Source organism: Magnolia sinica, chromosome 12, assembly GCF_029962835.1.
Source record: "Magnolia sinica isolate HGM2019 chromosome 12, MsV1, whole genome shotgun sequence".
Classification (NCBI taxonomy): Eukaryota; Viridiplantae; Streptophyta; class Magnoliopsida; order Magnoliales; family Magnoliaceae; genus Magnolia; species Magnolia sinica.
Genome location: NC_080584.1, coordinates 50,153,873 through 50,169,299, shown reverse-complemented (window position 1 = coordinate 50,169,299; position 15,427 = coordinate 50,153,873). Strand labels below are relative to the sequence as shown.

General features: G+C 36.3%; 1 protein-coding gene across 6 annotated transcripts in view; it reads left to right on the top strand.

Annotated features, from left to right (window-relative positions):
- The window catches only part of LOC131221353 (general transcription and DNA repair factor IIH helicase subunit XPD), a 48,719-nt gene that overhangs the window by 26,433 nt on the left and 6,859 nt on the right, over positions 1–15,427 (top strand). For all 6 annotated transcript variants that reach the window (XR_009159208.1, XR_009159209.1, XR_009159207.1 and 3 more), the window contains 3 exons: positions 13,226–13,315; positions 13,812–13,890; positions 14,002–14,078. Coding sequence is in view for 3 of the 6 variants with exons in the window: in XM_058216591.1 (XP_058072574.1) it covers positions 13,226–13,315; positions 13,812–13,890; positions 14,002–14,078 (246 nt within the window). In the remaining 3 variants the exon portion in view is untranslated. The remainder of the gene's footprint in view (positions 1–13,225; positions 13,316–13,811; positions 13,891–14,001; positions 14,079–15,427) is intronic.

The following is a 15,427-nucleotide window of genomic DNA, read 5'->3' as shown; positions in this document are numbered from 1 at the left end:
AAACTTCTGAAGGCCACAAAAGTTTTAGATCAACTGATATTTGTGTTTTCCCTTATTTCATGTTTTTTGGAACATTTGAACAGGTTGGATTTCAAGTAAACATTATGGTGGGCCTTAGGATAGTTTCAACGGTGGGAATCACTTTCCCTACTGTTTTCGGTGGCGGGGTCCACTACAGCTTTTTATCAGCCTCATTCTTTGGTTCATGCCCTAAAATGATATCTCAAAATGGATGGACGGGGTGGATACAACACATACATCAATGGGGCCCATAGAACTTGGTGACGTCACTTCAGTAGCCCACTCGCTACTCAACCTGTCAGTATCTAGTCTGCGTCCTTTTTTTTGGGGACGCTGATGATGCTCATGTTGCAATCGTGAGTTGCAGCTACTTACAGTATTATGGGCCCCACTATGATGTAACGTATTTTATCTGCTCCGTCCATCTATTTTGGACACTTATTTTATGGAATGAGCTAAAAAATGAGTTAGATCCACATTTCAGGTGGACCACACCACGAGAAACAATGTGATTGAATGCTTGCCATTAAAATTTTTTTAAGGCCCATTGTACTTTTTATTTTTGGAATAAACAATGGATATGCTTCATTTTTGGAATAAAGCCCTAAAATCGTTTGGTAAAATGGATGGACGGAGTGGATAAAATACATAAATCACGGTGGACCCCATGGAGTTTACTTAGTACATTAAGAGTTGCTCGGTCTGCAATCCACTCCTACACAACTTTCAAAGAAGGGCTTGCCATGAATGGTAGGTGGACCCACCGTGATATTTGTGAGAAACCCACTCCGCCCATCTATTTTTCTAGATCATGTTAGGACATGGGCCAAAAAATGAGGCATATCCAAAACTCAAAGTGGGTCACATGACTGGAAATAATGCAAATTAAAGCCCCACCATTGAAACATTCATGGGGCCACAAAAGTTTTGGATTATTTTTTATTTTTCCTTTTTCTTGGCAGTGGCCCATTTGATGTTAGTTGTTTAACAACAACAATTGTACGATCCAAGCCATCTGGACGAGGGAAGTGAAAAGCAGCATTGTCTCAAAGCTATCCAGAAACTTTTTTAATTCATTTACTTTTACTTGTTTTAATTATTATATTTTAGCTATACTTATATTATATAAACTCATGTGGTTACTATTTGAGTGATTTCTTACGACAATGCATGACTTTTGGCCCCCATTAAATGGAAACTTATTATTCAATACATTCTTTTTGTAATTTTTTCATTCCTGAATATGTAAATATGTGTATTTAGGTATATCCTAAAGTTTCACTGAAAAATTCCACCATTTTCTCCATATTTCCTCCTCTTTCCTTGCATTTCCGGTTATCAACGATATTATCGGCGATAACGATATTATATCTTTATCTCTGGCCAACGAAACTTGTAGCGATATCGACAACTCGAACACTGGGGCGTGGATAGTCTTGTGGAGTGTGTGGGTCTAACTTGAGTCGGCCTGATTCATAAGGAGACACTAAGCATGACTAGACCCTCCTATGGACATCAAGAGCATTTGAAGAGGGAGATTTTAAAACACGTAGAGGAGGAGAGCAAGAACACTAAAAGGAGGAGCTCCGACGTCCAATCCACCACAAGGCTGTTTGAATTTCATTATCTTGTTCTCTCATTTTACATTCTACTTCTAATCCTCCAAATTCTCCTTGTCTTTTTTAAGCCAACAACAAAATAGACCTTGCTAACATTCCCTTTTAGAAATTTCATTTCTCACCCAATTAGTAACCATGTATGAGACAGGTGGGGAAGTGATGAGGACATCACTTCGCATACACCTTCTCTTACGTATTAAAGGAGAGGCAGGCCACATTGATTTCCCTGTGGCTAGGTGACTACCTGTGATCGAGTTGGAGACCCCATGTGTATGTGCGAGCATCCGGAAGACCCCACACTGGGAAGATGCACATGGGCTGCTATATGGAGTGATCTAGACCGTTGGATTGGAGGGACGTGATGATTGGGCCGTTGGATTGCATGGATCACATGATTGGGTCATTGATCGTGGATCATTCACATCAATTTTTTAGATTTTATCATATTTTAGGATTTAGTTTTGATTATTTTATGTTTGGACACCTTTATGAGTGATTTAGTAGATTCTCTGTAGACTAGGGCCATTTGTATTAAACTTTTATAAGACATGGTGTTTTTTGTAATTAGTGAAACTTGTTAGAGCTATAAAAAGATGGTGGGCGTGTGACTCTCCCTCATTGGATTTTGTGAAAAAAAATTAAAGAAGCTTTGTTCCTTTTTCTTCTTTTCTTCCATCTTTATGAGCTTTGAAAATGTCCGTGTGATTTGGAAGGGAGATTGGTGTGAGGCTAATCTTCATCAATGGAGGTGCGGGGTCTCCATCTATCCCCACATCATCATCCTTTAACTCTCCATCAAGGTATTTTTTTCGAAGTTTTTCGATTCTCCCATCCCAGTTCTTTATCTTCTCCTAAACCTAACCTTCCCACACCCATTGACAATGCAAATCCTAAAAGACCTAAACCCATTCAACCTAGACACACGTGTGACTGTACGACAACACCTTGACCCTTTTGGTTTCCTATCACCCTTAAATCAAAACCCTCTTATCTTTTTCTCAAAATCCCTCACTTCTCTTCATCCAAAACCTTAATTCCCCTCTACCAATACATAAGTCCATCAATCCCTTAACCAATTCACCCAATTTATTCCTATATTTCTCAATCTCTTTAACCCTAATTTCACCCTAGAGTGTATTAGGTCTTCTGTTTAAAAAAAGGCTTTACCCTATGCTAATTGGATATCTCTACATCCATTAAATCATAGTAACTTTTATTTAATGATCTTGTACTACGATGTTGGTAACCTAAGCTAGGATTATGCATGATGTTCTTATGGTTTACTTGGTATCAGTGATGATAATGACAAGTTTTATGTTCTTTGGTTAATTACCTTAATTTTGTTGCTTGATCTCACATAATATTTGGTTCATGCATTGATATTGCATCAACAAGTGTGCTCAACCCCTTCCTTTTTATGACTAAGGCCCTTACTCGGAATCTTGACTTTGTAGACACCATTGGAGTCTTTTTGAAAGATTTGATGGTTAACGTATGCATCATGTCTAGGAAAAGTGAAGAATCAATTGATCATCTCTCTCTCATTGTTTCTGTAGCCAACGACAATTGGGACCATTTTTTCAACTTGTGAGTTAGATGGGTACTAGAAAGGCTTCTGTTTGAGGTTCTAGCAGGCCCCGTGGCCCTTTTTTAGCGTGGGGAAGATGCTATAGCTGTGTTGCCATTTGCCATCATATGGGGGTTATGGAAGGAAAGGAATGTAAGAAATTTTGAAGGCAAGAGTGGCCTATCTATTGTCTCTTTGATTCTGGGATGGGTCGTTAGCCTCCCTAAATTTTTAGGGATCTTGTTGCTGATGTTCGAAGCAATTGGGACTCAATTGTTTATTGTGTATATGGCCAGTGCTCATGGCCGATGTTTTGTTCTTTTTTTTGGGGGGGGGGGGGGGGGGGGATTTTCTTTGTTGCTTGTTTCATTTTGATTTGCAGTGGAGTGACGATAGGGTCACCTTCTTCTACTCATTGTTCGGAGTATCCTTGATATTATTAATAATATCCATGATATTATCCGTATCTCTAGCTTGGCAATTCTAATAACACTGGTAGTATCGAAAATTCTAGGTATTGGTGATATATCGCTAAGTATCGCCAATTCATTGTTATCGCGAATGTATTGCCAATATTTTTGACTTTGTAAATTTTAGGTGTCACTTGTATCGCCAATATTTTCGATTGTGTAAATTCTAGATATCTCTTGTATCGCCAATGCAAGTGGCGATATTTCGACAATATCGCCAATGTATCGATATCGCCAAAAATCTGTTTACTAAAAAATTTTTCCATTTCAGATTTTTTTATATGGGTGCATGGTTGTGCGATGAAGTACATCTTTGTATGTGTGTATATGTATGCCTGAAAGGATGGATCATGGGTGGTCGGATGGTTGGGTGGATGGATGTGTGCGTGCGGGTGCGCACGCGCATGTATATCCATGTGTTTGTGTGGATGCATGCATGCATGGATGAATGGATCATGTATGTACGTTTTTACGTATGTATGTGCACGCATGGATGGATGGATCCAGCATTTTCTCCATGTTTCCCCAATGTTTCATTGAGTCAAAGATGCATATATTTAGGCCCCATTAAAGGTAAACTTATCATTCAGTTCCTAAATATGCAAATATGTCTCTTTCGTTATTATTTAATTCTTAAATATGCAAATACGTGTATTTTAGCATCTCTTTAAATATCATTGAAAAATTCCACCATTTTCCTCGTGTTCCTCTAATTTTTTCCTGAATCAACTTTACATGCTTTTTGGCTCCCTTTAAAGAGCAACTTATTATGCTTGCATCTTTTTTGCAATTATTTGATTCCTAAATATGCAAATATGTATATATTAGCATCTCTTGAAGTTTTATTGAGAAATTCCACCATTTCCTCATGTTTCCCCAATGTTTCCCTTAGTCAACGATACATTTCCGAGCATCTGCGATAATATCAGTGATATTTGTCAGTGTTGTCAAAATCCTATGATTTACAATTTACAATATGCAATTTTAGTCGAATCTTAAGCAAAACGATTTGAATCCAACCTTGAATCCCTTTTTATATGAATCCTACGATTCTATGATTTGAATATTACGATTTAAGATGCAAATTATACTTTCTTCTATTTTAAGCTTCACTGGGCTTTCATTTTATGTTTTTAATTTGATAGGGGCTTTAAGAATCGTTTATAAAAGGTAGATTATTTTATTTGTTCTTTATAAGAGTTTAAATGATATATATTCTCTTTAACATTAAATCATGTAGCTCTTTTTTTTTTTTTTTTTTTTGTGGTTTCTTACTTCTTAACTGGTCGAAACACCAAATTGATGTATGACTTGTAATGTTTTAATGGATGGTTACTATCATACTGATTTATATGTATTATGGAATGATGTTTGGAAATCAAAATATCTTTTTTCGTTGGTGTACAGTATCAAAGGCCGCTTTTTCATCGTGATTCTATATTCAAGAAAGGTAACAAGAGCATAAATTATTAAAGGATCCATGTATTCTTTTAAGGGAAGTTTTTTGAAAGACAAAAAAAAGAAAAGAAAAGGGAATAAGAATCAAGGTATCCCGTATCGGTATCGGTTGGCGTAACGGTGTCCTCCAAAACCGATACGGATACGGGGGCGTAACGGTGATACGGGGGCGTAACGGCGCAAAATTTTTTTTTTGCCAAAAAAATATGAAAAAATATGGATTAAATCCAGAATATTCTAAGCATTCCAAATATGCATTCATTTATAAATTGGAACATGTTTATGGTGGTGTAACGGTCCACTCTTTGGTGAGAAGTTGTATCGGACTGTCTGATGAATTTATGAACCAGATAACCTGAATTTGATCATATATTTAATTTTCTAACTATCTACTATCAATGATAGATATATTAGAATGAATGTAAAATGAAAATATCTTACATCAGGTGTTTGCAATTATTTTTGAGGAATTTCTCGAACATACCGGTGGTCCTGTGCAGTGTGGTGCACGTGACTGTGATAGTGTGATTCCTTTCTATGACCTAACATCCTCATATTAAAAAATAAAAAATAAAAAATTAGTAGTGTCTGATATACTCCCTGCAACTTGATTAAGGATTACTTGATTGGTTGTCGGGGGAGCTATTTTAAATACAAGTTCGGCGGTGTCAAGTGTGTGCATGGCTTCTTGCAATAATACTGTTGAGCTGTCTGCTGCAACAAATACTTACCTTAACACAAATATATACTCACAAGTCACCACCAAAATGAAAATCTGCTTTTTTGTGGTTGCTCGACCTCCACATCATCGTCATCGTCACCATCAGGCCGAGGCTGTCCGATAGGTGTAGGTGCTACATATCCATAATATCCAGTGCCATAAGGAAATACTAGATCAACGAAACTAGAGGATGACTGATCCTGACTAGGCAACGACTCTGACCCGGAATAAGGATATCTACCCGTGCCCGTCGAATAGCCATACTGGTGCCCATACTCAGTGTTGAGAATCTTTAGATTGAGAGTGCGTCTGCTGTGATGAGTAACTTGGATTTGGATCTGGATATCTATAATCATATGGATATTGATTGGGAGGGCTACTCCAACATGAATGTGATGGAACAGGCTCAGTATAACCATCATAATTCAATTCACCATAAGAATATCCATCATAATAACCAAGACCATGAGCCTGCTGATGTTCCGAACCTCTCGAACCGGTGCACCACTAGATGTACCCACCTCCTGCTGGCTGTATCGTGACTCGGTACACTCATAAGTCCGACCTCGTGTACCACCTCGTCGCTGTTCATCGACATCATGATCTGTAGACGGCTGTATAGGGCACTGAGCAACACCAGAAGTGCCAGCACCAGGGGCAGGGGGGTCATCGTCTTCATCCGACACGGTCACGCTACCACTGCTCGTACTCTTTTGTTGATCTTGAGCCGTATCTGTACGTGGCATAAACGCTGCCCCTCTTACTGGGTCCAACACATCTGCACGACTCTCTTGTTGCGCTCTGCGTATTTCTGGGTCATCAATTTCCAATTCTTCACTATCCTCTTCAATTTGTTTTTCCCTTGTTTCCAACCAAGGTAGAAGTGGGTCATCCTCATCATAAATATTATCCAAGTTTATTGGACAGTAGTCTCCGTCATCAGCAGTTGTAATGCTCCTATGATGTCGTCGCATTCTTAGTTTTATATTGTAGTGCATGAAGACAAGTCTATCTAATGTTCTAGTCGATAATCTATTCCTATTCTTTGAATGAATGAGCGCAAAACAACTCCAATTCCTTTCGCAACTAGATGAAGATGTTGTCTGGCTCAAAATTTCTACTGCAATTTTTGGAGAGCCTTCGTACTCTCTCCGAAATTAATCCACCATTCGGCCGGTTGCAATCTAGATACTGACATGCTGTGCAAGAGCATCTCCAAAGCTACCAAGGCGATTTCCAAATGTATCTAATTCATTTAATGCCTTTATTTGCAGATCTAAGTCGCTCTAATCTCTTTATCACATTTTTAGCCCGACACGAACTTCATCATCCGCAACAAATGATTGGGCATATCTATACCTAGGATTTAGGTAGTAACTTGCATGAAGATCGTGATGGAGTTGGTTTGTCCATCTCTTGTCGATCATCTTCCAATAAGTCTGCCAACTTCTACAATCACGTTGAATTGCAAGCTTTACCTTATCCATGGCATCATATATGAAGCCCATGGTAGGTGCTTCATCGGATTCAACAAGACGGAGTACCCTCATTAGTGGCTCCATCACCTTTAGGATCGCCTTGACCTTCTTCCAATATTTGTTGTCCCGTATGGTGTTCACAACTTCAATCGGTATTCCTGATGTCTTCTTCCCATGTTTTGTGTTGAGCCATTCTCGGGAAGCAAACATCTCACTCAACTCTTCTCTATGCTGGAATAAACTCTCTAATGCTATAAAGTTTGTTGCGAATCTAGTCGCCGCAGGCCTCAACAACTCTCGTCCTTTCGTAAACTTTCTCATTATTGCAACTATTTGATTATGGTTGTAAATAAACGTCGTCACTTCCCTTGCCCTTTCGACCATTTCCTTAACATTCTTCTTCTTCCCAATATCTTCCAATATAAGATCAATACAATGGGCGTCATAGTGACCCAAAAAGATGTTTTCTCTTATCCATCAACATATGTCCCAAGCTTATATGTTGCTTCATTATCTGGTCACAATCTGCACTATATTCTCCTCTCCAATCTCGTCCCACAACTTTATCCATTAGTCCATTAATATAAGTAGAATTTTTGTTGCCTCTGAGGCATCAATTGACTTGTGGTATATAGTTCCTAAGTGGCAATATACCATGAAGTTGATCATGCTGCGTCTGGTTGGGCCAGTCCAACCATCACACATGATTGTGCATCCTCTGGCTTGCCATACAGGTTTAAAGGTAGCCACGTATGCTTTCACATCCGCATACTCTGCATCTGTCCATTTTCCCCTAATCTCCTTAGCCGTGGGAGCTTTTATTCCTTCACCTGCTTCTGCTGCTGCATCAATTACCACCTGCCAATATGGAGAATTGGCTGCGTTAGGAGGTATGTTGGCATGTATAAATAACTTTGCTGCTGCTCTACCTAATTTCTCAACGGAAGTTCTACTCCACATTTGTTTTATCTTCTTTTGTTTAGTTGATTCTTTCCTAAATAGGATTGGATCAATAGAGGGTCTCCTAGGCTCATTTACTTCTTCATCCAAACGTATAGGGGCATCATGTGAAGATGTCTGTCGTCGGCTCCCAAACATACGTCGTAACCCACCAAACCTACCCCCCCCACTCCCACCCCCAGGTCCCCCACCCCCACCTGCAGAAGCAGTTGCACTTCCAGTCGCACTCCCACTCCCACTCCCACTCCCCCCCCCTGTATCACGCACTGACCCTTGCGTGCCAAACATGCGGCGACGTTCTTCCTCTTCACGAGCTAGACGCAAGCTCTCTCTCCTAGCTATAGTAAGTTCTCGATCTGAATCTTCGTCAGAATCAATAATATCTTCATCACGAATGCCCATATATTCAGGACCAAACACTTCCTGTCGAGCTGCATCCAAAATATCATCTTTCTTCTTTTGTACAGCAGCACGTTTACCCTTCGACTCATCCAGACTAGCTTGCATTAAAAGCATTATCTCTTTCGGTACTCTACTACATGGCGCAACTTGACCCTTTCGATGTGCCAAATGTTGTTTGAGACGGGTAATTCCACCAGTCACTAGTCTATCACAATACTTGCACTTAATTTGGTGCCTAGTATCACCAACCCTCTCACAATGTTGCCATCCAATATCATCACTAACTTGTTGTTGGCCAGATCCAGACATTTCTTTAGGCTTAGGTAGACACTAGATAATTAGATTTGAGTATGAGTGTATGACCTATGTTAATAAAGATGGTTTTATATTCTAACTAAACCCTAAGAAGCTCCAAGGCAAAACCTCTATCCAATATAAGCAAATAAAAACATAAAGTCACTAATTCGAAAATAGAAAAAAATTATAAAATGACACCCCAAATCTGTAAAATACACATTATCATGTTCTACTATGATTAACATATCACATGGCATGATTAAAATAGTAAAACAATCATTAAAAAATTATTTTTTAAATTTAAAAAAGAAGGGCCATAATTAATGCGTAAATAGAAAAAAATATTAAAAAATTATAAAATGGCACCCCAAATCTGTAAAATGCACATTAACATATTCTACTATGATTAACACATCATATGGCATGATTAAAACAGTAATACAACCATTAAAAATTGATTTTTCGAAATTTTAAAAAAAGGGACAAAATTCATGCGTAAATAGAAAAAAATATTTAAAAAATATAAAATGGGACCCCAAATCTGTAAAATGCACATTAACATGTTCTACTATGATTAACACATCATATGGAGTGATTAAAACAGCAAAACAATCATTAAAAATTGATTTTTCGAATTTTAAAAAAAAGGAGCAAAATTCATGCGTAAATAGAAAAAAATATTTAAAAAATATAAAATGGGACCCCAAATCTGTAAAATGCACATTAACATGTTCTACTATGATTAACACATCATATGGAGTGATTAAAACAGCAAAAAAATCATTAAAAATTGATTTTTCGAATTTTTAAAAAAAGGGGCAAAATTCATGCGTAAATAGAAAAAATATTTAAAAAATATAAAATGGGACCCCAAATCTGTAAAATGCACATTAACATGTTCTACTATGATTAACACATCATATGGAGTGATTAAAACAGCAAAACAATCATTAAAAATTGATTTTTTGAATTTTAAAAAAAAGGGGCAAAATTCATGCGTAAATAAAAAAAAAAATTAAAAAAATATTAAATGGGTCCCCAAATCTGTAAAATGCACATTAACATGTTCTACTATGATTAACACATCATATGGAGTGATTAAAACAGCAAAACAATCATTAAAAATTGATTTTTTGAATTTTTTAAAAAAGGGGCAAAATTCATGCGTAAATAGAAAAAAATATTTAAAAAATATAAAATGGGTCCCCAAATCTGTAAAATGCACATTAACATGTTCTACTATGATTAACACATCATATGGAGTGATTAAAACAGCAAAACAATCATTAAAAATTGATTTTTTGAATTTTAAAAAAAAGGGGCAAAATTCATGCGTAAATAGAAAAAAATATTAAAAAAATATTAAATGGCACCCCAAATCTGTAAAATGCATATTAACATGTTCTACTATGATTAACACATCATATGAGATAATTAAAACAGCAAAACATATTAAAAAAAGTATAAATACCTATTTTTGACAAATTTATGAAAAATGGCCCACCAAGCTTTGATTCAACAAAATCCGCCAATATAATGTGTTTTTTCCTCAAATATTCACCCAAGGTTGGTCGAAATTAGCAGTAGAAGGAGTGAGGAGGAGTTTGGAAGCAAGAAATTTCGAAAAAACATCAAAAACGGACCTTAAAATGCAAAAAAAAATGGCCGTTTTTCGACCGTTACGGCGCTGACCGTTACGGGTGACCGTTACGCCCGTAACGGCCGTTACGCCCGTATCGGGCCCGTATCGGCCGATACGGGTACAAAAACGGGAATCGGCCGTTTTGGCCCCGAATCGGGTAACGGTGTGTACCGTTACCGTTACGTATCGGCCGTAACGGCCGATACGCAACCGTTTTGGCATTCCTTGATAAGAATCCTTTAATACTATCACGTCATGGTATTACTTTGTGCACACTGATGGCAAAAGGAAGATTGATGAGTTTTTAAAAACAAATCTGAAAACAAAATTCCGATATATTTATAATTTTCATATTTTTTCAAATTTTTAAGAAAATAGTAAAAATGCTTATGATTTATGATACGACGATTTGTGATACGAGAGAGAGAGAGAGAGAGAGAGAGAGAGAGAGAGAGAGAGAGAGAGATTGCCTATCATCTCTAGCAGTGATGGTTCCTTTCACGTGCTAGGAATCTCACTTGATTAGTGATACGACCTACTATATATGTGCACTGGGGCTGCAAATGCCATTATGTAAAGGTAACAGTCTGCAAATGCCATTATGTAAAGGTAACAGTGGCAACTGTTACACGTTACGGGGTTGCAATGGCCGTTATGGAAAAAAATGACCTGTAACGACTGTTACAACCCTTGTAATGGCCTGTTATGCCCTCTTCTAAAGGCTGTGACAGTCCATTATGGGGCTAATACAGTGTTTTCGGATTTTTTTCAATAAAAAAGTGACCATAGCAGCCATATACGGGGGGCTGTAATGGCCATTACAACCTGTATCGTAAGGTAACGATCACAACCGTTGTCAAAATCCTTCGATTTACGATTTGAGTCGAATCTTAAGCAAAACGATTTGAATCCCACCTTTGAATCCCTTTTTATATGAATCCTACGATTTTATGATTTGAACCCTACGATATATGATTCAAATATCGATTTATGATTCAAATTATACTTGTTTTCTTCTATTTTAAGATTCACTCGGCTTTCATTTTATGTTTTCAAATTGGTCGGGGCTTTAAGAATCATTTAGAAGAAACTTTCAAAAAAGAAAAAGAAAAAGAAAAAGAAAAAAGAATCATTTAGAAAAGGTAATTATTTTATTTTATTCTTTATAAGAAGATTAAATCGTAGTGCTTTTTATTTTATGATTTTTTACTTTTTAGCTGGTCGAAACACCAAATTGATGTACTACTTATCTGGAATGTTTTTATGGATGGTTACGATCACGTTGACTCTTTTTTTTTTTTAATTACTCATTTATGTTGTGGACTGACAGTTAGAGATCAAAATATCTTTTTTTTTTTTTGCTTCATTGGTCTATGAAATTAAATGGCACTTTTCCAATGCGATTCTACATTCAAGAAAGGTACCAAGAACATAAATTTTAAATGATCCCTGCATGTTTTTCAAGGAAAATATCTTGAAAGACAAGGAAAAAAAAATGTAAGAATGATTTAATTTTTAAGTAATACCATGTCAGATAGTGTTGAAGGTTTTTTTTTTTTTTTCTAGAAATCAAAATATCTTTTTTTCATTGTTCTACGAAATTGAATGGCACTTTTCCAATGCGATTCTACATTCAAGAAAGGTACCAAGAACATAAATTATTAAATGATCCTTGTATGTTTTTTAAGAAAAATTTCTTGAAAGACAAGAAAAAAGAAAAAAGAAAAAAAGATAAGAATGATTTAATTTTCAAGTAATACCATGTCATGATAGTGTTGAAGTTTTTTTTTTTTTTTTTTCTGATTTATTTATTTATTTTCATATTTTTAAGAAAATCATAAAAAAGTCTTACGATTTACGATATGATTAAACCCTTATTACGATTTGCAATAAGATAATGATTTTGACAACATTGACAATCACCTGCTTTGTCATTGGATAATGCAATCAAGTTATCAAATTACTGGCAATCTAATACTCACATCAGTTGAATGGATGAAATACATACACCAAAAAGATTATTGAAAAAAAGAGGAGGTCAATTTGTTAAATTTAGATCTCGTCACTAGTTACAAGTACTTAGATAACAAAGCCCAGGAACTATGTTGTCGAGACAAACTCCTAGAACAACCCTATTCATAAATCCTTAAGACACTTTAGAATCCTATGAAATCCTTAGAAGGATTTTCCAACTCTTAGATTGCTTAAATCAATGTAATCAAATCTGATTGCTTAAATCAAATCTAATCAAATCTATTCTAAGATACTAAGTAGCATTAACTCTTATCTAAAATAATTTGGCCATTTTCTAATTGCCGAAGAATAGTATGTCAAGATTCATAACTACAACCCCAAGATCTGTAGAGAATCAGCAAAGTGCCAAAGTCAGCAAATATAGCCTTTCAAAATTGTAAATTTTAGTGCCATATCAGCATCCAAAACTAGCAGCAAGTGTGAATACATTATGGAAAGTAGATTCAACTGTTAAGGACAACATGCAAATAGTCTATATTTTATGGAAAGTAGCAGGATATATATGAAAAACTTTGGTGTTAGGTGAAAATAAAAAATATTTGTTGTTTTTTCTCAGGGGAAAAGTAGCAGAAGGTATTGATTTTGATCGACATTATGGAAGACTCGTGATCATGTTTGGAGTTCCTTTCCAATACACACTGAGCAGGTGCCGTATGCTTTCTTATTCTATGATATGCATATCATTCGTATGTTAACAATTTAAGTTTGGCTACTGCGAGTATGGTAGGTTTTATATATATATATATATGCTTTAGGCTGCATTTGGATAGATGGCTGAATTTAGCTGTAAACATCCAGTTTAATCAAAGGAAAATGATCAAATTATAATGATGTTTCCAATCATTCATAATGAAGTAGCTCTTAGTGTGCAGCTAGATTTCTTTCAAGTCCAAGCTAAGAATAACATATTGTTTCTTGAAGCATAATCTCTCAATTTGAAAAACCGGTGAACGTGATTGCAATATGGTCATTTCCACTTTGAAATAACTATAGTAATTCAGTTAGATGCGCATCCAAATGCACCCTTAGCTTGCCAGTGGGTTCTTCCTTGATTTAGTTATTCTCACATTAGTGGGAGGTACAGAGTTCTGCAAAATTTGATTACTGTTATTGCATAGTAAGTTTATATTTTTGTATTGCAGGATATTGCTTGCCAGGTTAGAGTATTTACGAGACACATTTCAAATAAAGGAAGGCGATTTTCTGACTTTTGATGCATTGGTATAATTTCCCACCACCATTTTGATAAATTTGGATGGTTCTTAATCCATTTCAGCTCTTTTTGTGCCAAGTCATATGCTTCATTGATAGGCTAAAATTCTATCTTTGCAGAGGCAAGCTGCACAGTGCGTAGGTCGGGTTATTCGTTCCAAGTCAGATTATGGGATGATGATTTTTGCCGACAAGAGGTGTTTCCACATTCTTTGTTATCTCTCAATACTTTCACATCAACCACCTGTCATCATCATCAACATCATAGCCTAGTCCTGCCTAAGCTTCTGGTTGTTGGCAAAGTTCAATGGTGGGTCAACCACTTGCATTGTTTTCATGATGAATGTAAGTGATGCAAACATCAAAGCAGATGTTAGTAGGTCCATCTCTTAGAACCATAGTTTTCAAATCAGGCAGGTTGACTCAGGACCCGGTCGAGTCAACCTGGCCTGGTCAAGAACCTGGTCACTGGGTTGGGAAAACAAGGCCTACACTGGTCAGTGTGCAACTAGGGCCTGGCTTCCCGAGTCCACCTAGGACTTGGTTGATTCAGGCAAGTCAAAATGGATCAGCCAAGTATACTCTTGGAATTTTTATTTTTTTATTTTTTTAAATTTTGAATAGGAAAAGGGTAAAAATGGTTGAGTCCCTTTGCCTCTCTGTAGGTTTTTTCCCTCTCTCCCCTGTGCTCTTGAAAACTTCATTTCCCAATTGATGAAAGCGAAGGAGAGGAGGAAAAGGGTAAAAAGGGTTAATCTTATTTGTGATGTTTTTCTGATTTTAAATGTGTATTTTGTTTTTCTTGATTTTTATATATATATATAGGATTATTTAAGATAAGAAGAAAGGTGAGCTTTCTTTACTGATTTTACTTGGTTTTTTTTTTTTTGCTGATTTTGCTATACTAGTTTTTCAAAGAAGACGAGTCCTTTCATATGTTTACCAAGGTTGTTCAAGTCAAGAAGACTCAAGATTCATTACAAAAGGCAGTGAGCATAGCTCGTTATTATTATTTTAAACTTTCCTTCTTTTCTTTTCTTTAAATTTTTTTTTTTTTTTTTTTTTTTTAATGTTTTGGTTTAAAATTTAAGGTCAAGAAACCTGCAGAGACTCGAACCTGGGACATGCCTTGGCAAGCAGTCATCCATAACCTGCTGTGCTACCCAGCTGGAGACAGCATACTCATTCATAGAGGCAGTGATATGTAATGTTCATCTTTAGAATAATTTTAGAAAAAAGAAAAAAAGAACAGGAAAAAGGAAACTTAGAAAAAGTATGAATGAATGATAAAGCTTATAGGTTGGTCAATTTTAAGCATTTTTTATCCTCTAATATTGTACTGGATACATGATATTTGTAAGAAGAGAAATGGTTCTTTACAATTAGTTTGCATTGTACTATACTGCAAATAAGTTGTATGAGGCTCCTTGATAATCTGATCATTATCTCGGCTGTCTATTTGGTTCATTCAACTTAGCTAAAATCACACTAATCGGGCAATCCTAACCATCCTATCCATAGCTTGCAAAATGGTCAGTATGCGTTG